Genomic DNA, 6,597 nt, shown 5'->3' with positions numbered 1-6,597 from the left:
TGTGTGTGGTTTTTGCAACTCATCATTTACATTTGGTTGAAAATTTAATGTAGCTGTTTAGATTATAAATATAATGTATAGTCAGAAAAGTGTAGATTACACTTGTTCCACTTTCGACTTGTTCTTAACTCAATTTTACTTTTTATAAAAATGGATTGATTTGTATGGAATGATTGCAATAAAATTAATAAAACTTCAAAAAAATAAGGGTAGATTACTTTTAAAATCTTAGGTAGTATAAATACTATGTAGCAATTCCCTATTTATTTACTACTTACATTATGCACAGTTAGATGTAATTGTACATTTTGTAAGTAATACAGTACTGTATTAGGAATAACAAAGATTATATTCCTTTTTGTCCTCTGTTTGTACTTAAAGTTTATATTCAGATTATTTTCTAATAGCAATGACAATTACATGTGTCATATTTTAGCTTCTTGAACAGTTTAACAGCAGCAGAGCAACCCTCTGCTTCATAAGTTACAGTTATGGTCATATTCTGTAAATGGATTTGTGTTTTATGAGGTTAAGTACATGGGTGGCGCAATGGCACAGTAGTCCTGCTGCCACCTTGCAACGAGGAGGCTGGAATTCAAGCCATGGATGCTCCCTGCATGAATTCTACATGATCCCCTCCCCCATGTCCTTCATAGGCTTTCTCCAGGTTCCCTGGTTTTCTAGCACAGTCCAAAGGCACGCAGGTTAGGTAAATAAGCAGTGTGTGCGTGTATTCATTGATACTGTGAAGGGCAGATGCTTAAAGCTTGCTGGGTTAGACTCCAGCGTCCCCTCAAAACTGCTTTTGATAAGCGGATTTAGAAAATGGGTAGATTGATGGGTTTAATACTTTAACTACAGTAGAGTTCCGTTATATGCTTTTTTGCATTTTTGACATTCTGTATATTCCATTGCTAGGGTCTTTGCTTTCTTTATACACTTTCTTTGTGTAGGACTAATCTAACTTACCTGATTGTTTATGGAAATTGGTCATAATTGACTCCAACACACTAATAAACAGTGCAGTGTTCAGGTAAGTGCATTCCAGCATTGCAGAGAGTTTGCTGTAGCAGGTGCTATTTTACCTATTATCAAATGGAAGTTCCTATATTTAGTCATTGGAATTCAACTATTGCTTTGCTCTGGAACTTAAATAGAGCTTTTTCTGAAATACATATATTGAACAGTAATATCTTTGCAAAGATGTATTTATCTTACATTTCAAATACTTTTCACCCTTTCTCACTATCCTTGATTCTTACAAAAATTCTAGTTTTCCAGGATTAGACTTGGCGTTGTTCTTTACATTTGACAGATCTCTGAGTCCAACAATTCTTGTGCTATGAAAACTTAATTTTACCTTTTATCAAACAACTCCAGGGTGCTCTTCTATTTCATTGGAATACAAGATTTTATTACATCTCATCTGAATTTTCTGTGCTGTGGAATTCAGTGAAAATAGGCCAAGTTGAACTGTGAATAAAAACATCTTTTGCCTTATTGTTTTCAAGTTATGGGGGATGAAAATTAAAGTCACTTCTGGGTCCCTGAAGCTTAAGCTTCATCAAGTTCATAGTAGATCCACCCCTTCATCCATTCATCCAGTCAGTCGTCCATCCACATCTTCTATCCTGCTTATCTAGAACTAGGTTGTGGGGCAGCTGAAGCCTATCTCAGCAATCATCAGGCACAAGGCAGGAAAACCACTTGGATAGGGCACCAGCCTATCATAGGGTGAACGAAGACACAACACACACAATCACAGCCTATTTAGCAATGGCAGCCCACCTAACCTGCATGTCTTTGGAGTGTGTGCCATTTAAGATTTATAGATTTATAAACAGTAAGTTAATTAAACTTTAATATTATTAAAGAATACATTCACTGAGTTTTTCATTAGCATAATTGTTTATCAAGACAAATATTTGAGCTGTTTTAATTAACAAAAGGTGATTTGTGAATATTGCCCATATACTGCAGAAGCAGGACATTATTTTGCAGATAGCATACAATAATGCATATAAAAGTTTCGAATAATTTTTTGCCAGAGTAACTTAAAAATATTTAAGTACAGCTGTAGCCTGAGCTAGCTATTTCAATAACACAGCAACATAATTTACTTGTACAAGTGACACGACATTTTGTTACAATGTATAGTTTTTTTGTTTTTTTTTAATAGCTGTTGTTAAGCATGAAAATTACTAAATAAGACTGAGAGATTTTCAGAATGTTAGAAATTTTTCAAAATCGAGGAACATTGGCTTACCTTTGGTGGGGATTTTGACTTAATAAACCTTGAATTATTTACATTTAAAATGTTAAATTATAAAAATGTTTCTTTATAAGTCAATAAAAGCAGATGTAATGCCAATTTACCTGAGGATATGGCCCAACTGAAAGGGTCGTCCTGTAAGGCCACAAACTCCCTTTTCGTTTTCATAATCTATGCAGACACGTGTCCACTGAAAAACATTTAGAGAAGAATTTGAAGCATTATGCACATCCGAATCTGTTCCTCAGTAAGTTGCAGTCAGGGCAGCTGATGGAACGGTCCTTACGGATAACACTGCAGTTGTGACCCACTAAGCTGGCTACTTTAAGCAGCTGTTTAAAGCTGATCCTCCAGCTAGGACGGTGGATATCTCTGGGTCCATGGTTCTTGAGGCTTATCCTTCAATTAGCTGTGAACCACCCAATCTCACGGAGATTGCACAGGTGGTGAACCAGCTGAGGGCAGGGAAGGCTGCAGGGATCTGTGGTATCCGGGGTGAACTTCTCCGGGCTGGTGGTAAGGCTGTCCTCCTGGCATTGCATGCAATCTTTGCTTCCATTTGGGAGATGGGCATCGTCACAACTGAATGGAAAAAGGGAATTGTCGTCCCTATCTGGGGCCTCATGCATAACGCCGTGTGTAGAATTCGCACTATAACATGATGTAAGCACAAAAACCAAAATGTGCTTACACACAAAAAATTCCAGATGCATAAATCTGAGCGTTCGCCAACTTCCATGTTCTTTTGCTACATAAATCCTGGTCATCGTGAAAATTAACGCACGTGAACGCGCCTGCTGCCCCACCCAAACTCCTCCCAAAATATCGCCTCTTTGAATATGCAAATCAATATAAATAGCCCTTAAACTCAGATTTCTGTGAAAAGGCAATGGCAAAAGCACGAGGGAAAATAGAATTTCAGCGAATACCAAGTGGAGGCAAGGAAAACCGTACTATTTGTTGGTTTAAACAGTGGTATAAACAATAATAGGAAGTTGATCGAGTGACATAGCGTGTCGGAGAAACTCGAAAGCTCAAGTTCACAAAGTCGAACAGTGCCCGAAATAAAAAAGAAGTTGTCAGATATCAAAGTCGCCATGAAAAGGCGAGTCGTAGCCCACTGTCTGAGTGTCATATGAAAGCTTATTAGAGTACAGAGAAAAAAAAGGCATACAGTGGGGGAAAAAAGCACGAAATGTCAACTTTAATCTCGAAATTTCCACTTTAACCACATAGTTTATTTTGGCATTAAAGTAGAACATCATAAACTTCTTCTTAAAATTGTGTAAAATATTAGTTTCTCAAATCCCATTGTAACTAAAGTAGCACGTTAAATGCTTTGTTTTTTATTTGATCTTCTATGTGTGTGAATCACTAAGTTTACAGTGAGGTAATTGTACTTATAAGTACAAACAGTTCTACAAGGAGCACTTGATGTATTGATTGTGTGCATTTAGAGTCCTTGGGATGAAACTGTTTCTGAACCGCGAGGAAAGGCTCTGAAGCGTTTGCCGTATGACAACAGTTCAAAGCAGCTATTGTATTTGGAATAGTTTGGCCATTCCGTGGACCATTATATTGTTACAGGTTAATTACAATCAGATGCATTAAACTTATAAAAAATATGTGCTTAATTTCAGTGTATTTATAAAGCCACGTCAGGGATATGGATATAAAAAAGAAAGGAAAACCACACAGGAACAGTAGCACTGCTTTGACGAAGGGTGCCACCAGTCTGCAAAACCGAGCGCAGAACTTGTGCACGACAGGGTATGAGCTACCATGGAAATGTGCGTGGCTTTACAGCAAGTTTAGGTTTTATACATGGCAATTTGAACATGGAAATGTTCTTATGCAGCATTTTTGTGTGTACGCACCGTTTACACATGAGGCCCCTGGAAAGGGAAGGGTGATCGCCTGATTTGCAACAACTACAGGGGGATAACACTGCTCTTGGTGCCAGGTAAGGTCCTTGCTAGGATTGTCCTTAATAGGATCCGTGATCACTTGCCCACCTACCAGCAACCAGAGCAGTCTGGTTTTACACCTAAGTAGTCTACCATCGACCGCAACCTGGCACCGAGGGTTCTCATGGAGCGCAAACGCAGATATCAGCAGTGTTTCTTTGTAGCCTTTGTCGATTTTCATAAAGTTTTCGACTCAGTTCATTGAGGTGCCCTGTGGGACATCCTGAGACTTTGCAGGATCCCCTCAAGGTTGCTGGATATCATGACCTGGCTGTACACTGGTACTGTGAGTGATGTGCAGAGTGGAGGCAGAACCTCTGGATTTTTTCAAGTTGATTCTGGGGTTTGTCAGGATTGTGCTCTTGCTTCTACTCTGTTCAGTGCTTGCATGGACGTGGTGTTGGTAAAGGTTGTGGGGTCCAACAGCTGTGGGGCATCTGTTGGCAAAGAAAATTCACTGATGTTGACTTAGTAAACAATCCTGTGATCTCGCAGAGTTAATGGAGGCTCTGTTCGGGGCTCTCGAGGGACTGAGCGAGGAGTCTTTGAGTGTCTAGGCTTGTGAGTGTACTGGATAAAAAACAAGATCCAGGCCTTTAATGACCTTTTATGCACAGCCATCAGCAGTGTGTCTGTCTGCGGAGAGAGTGTCAACCTTGTAAAGAGGTTTACTTACCTCAGCAGTGACATTCATGTCTCTGGTGACTCTTCCTATGAACTCAGTAGACAGCTTGGGAGAGCATGGGGGTGTCAAGAGGTCATTGGACATGGTGTGTGACACTACTGATATCTATGCAAAAGGATGAAAAGGTCTACATCTTTAGAGTCCTGGTGCTTCCTGTCTTGCTATATGGTTGCAAGACATGATTGCTATCCAGTGAGCTGAGACGAACATTGGACTCCTTCGGTACTGTGTCTCTTCTGAGAATTCTTGGTTACTGCTGGTTTGACTTTGTGTCAAATGAGGCACTTTACCTGTATTATGAGAGAGTGTCAGATATGGCGCTACAGCCATATGGCGCGATTCCCTGTGATCCGGCTTGCAGGATCCTCATTGCTGAAGGCCTGAGTGGCTGGAACAGGCCAAGGGGATGCTCATGTAACACCTGTCTGCAGCAGATAGTCATTTCTGGAGGGTGGGAATGGACAGGTATGCCTGGGGGGGTTGCCAACCACGATCCTGAGCTGTTTCATCGTGTGGTGGGTGCAGCAACGCACTGAATTAGTTCAAACTCCCCTACCAGACCTCACCTGACCTGACCTGAGGAAAATGGACAGCTAACATGTATCTACAGTATTTGTGTTTAGGTACTTTTATTGTTCATAATGGCTCTCAGTTTTGTCTTTATTCTCTCCTCCCCTTTTGCCTCCAGGGGTTCCAGAGTGCACCCCATAACAGAGCCTGCCTTCTTAAAACACTAGAATCCTTGACAAAATTGAATTCTTCCTGAACACCTTACTATTCCTTACATACCGGAGGAAACTCCAATGTCCTTATCACCTCACCAGTTGCCCGCTCATAATCTCCTTTGCTTTGCAAATTTGTCAATTAGTGGCACTCAAGCTGCACACAGCCATCACTGCACTCAGTCAGTGTTTTTATTTTTATATCAAATTACATTGTCTTATCCACATTGTAAAAAGACATACATACACCATAAGGCTTAAATTTTGTATCCTTTTGGTTTGAAAGGTTATGAACGTTAAGAAGTTCAGTTTTCAATGTAGTTTATCAACGTGCCTTTTGGTGCATTCGTGAATACTTACTATATACATAATTAAAATGATATATCTTTAGGACACACCTATTATATACGGCTCGAGACAGACGGATTGGAATACACAGTGTCTCCCTATAACACCTTTGCTATTTTTCCTACTCAAACACGCTAAAGATTGCTCCGCCGGAGTACCTAGTGCCCAGGAACTCTTTTTATCTATATGCTTGTTTCCGTTGGTACTGTTATATATAATGGACCATGTACTTTTTCACGTGTTGAAGTGTTTGACCAGTGCAAGAGTACCATAAGACGAAATAACGTATACATTCTATCTTTAGACATTTTTCTTATTTACATTTTGTTACCGTTGTTAGAAAAATGGATATACTTGCTGAAGAATTTGGCGATTTGCGCCCCGAGGAGATGGCAGCGCCAATAAACACAGTGGAGGTAGGCATGTTGCTATCTTTACAAAATATATGATACTGACATAAACTCCTCCTGTCTGTGAAACTGCAATGTAGAAAAGGTGCTGACTGAAATTGGACACGTGATTTATTACATACGCATTAAAACTGTTCTCATAAAGAAATCAACTATTGATGCCAGTATCCGTATCCTTTTCTGTTTACGATAC

General features: G+C 39.7%; 1 protein-coding gene across 1 annotated transcript in view; it reads left to right on the top strand.

Moving 5' to 3' along the window:
* Positions 1–5,848: 5,848 nt before the first annotated feature.
* Positions 5,849–6,597, top strand: part of polr3b (polymerase (RNA) III (DNA directed) polypeptide B) — a 256,221-nt gene continuing 255,472 nt past the window's right edge. The window contains exon 1 of the mRNA XM_039761636.1: positions 5,849–6,410. Coding sequence (XP_039617570.1) covers positions 6,339–6,410 — 72 coding nt within the window. The 5' untranslated portion in view covers positions 5,849–6,338. The remainder of the gene's footprint in view (positions 6,411–6,597) is intronic.

The sequence above is a fragment of the Polypterus senegalus genome, chromosome 8 (genome assembly GCF_016835505.1).
Source record: "Polypterus senegalus isolate Bchr_013 chromosome 8, ASM1683550v1, whole genome shotgun sequence".
Classification (NCBI taxonomy): Eukaryota; Metazoa; Chordata; class Cladistia; order Polypteriformes; family Polypteridae; genus Polypterus; species Polypterus senegalus.
The sequence above is the reverse complement of the archived record's forward strand: the minus strand, read 5'-3'. Positions and strand labels throughout refer to the sequence as shown.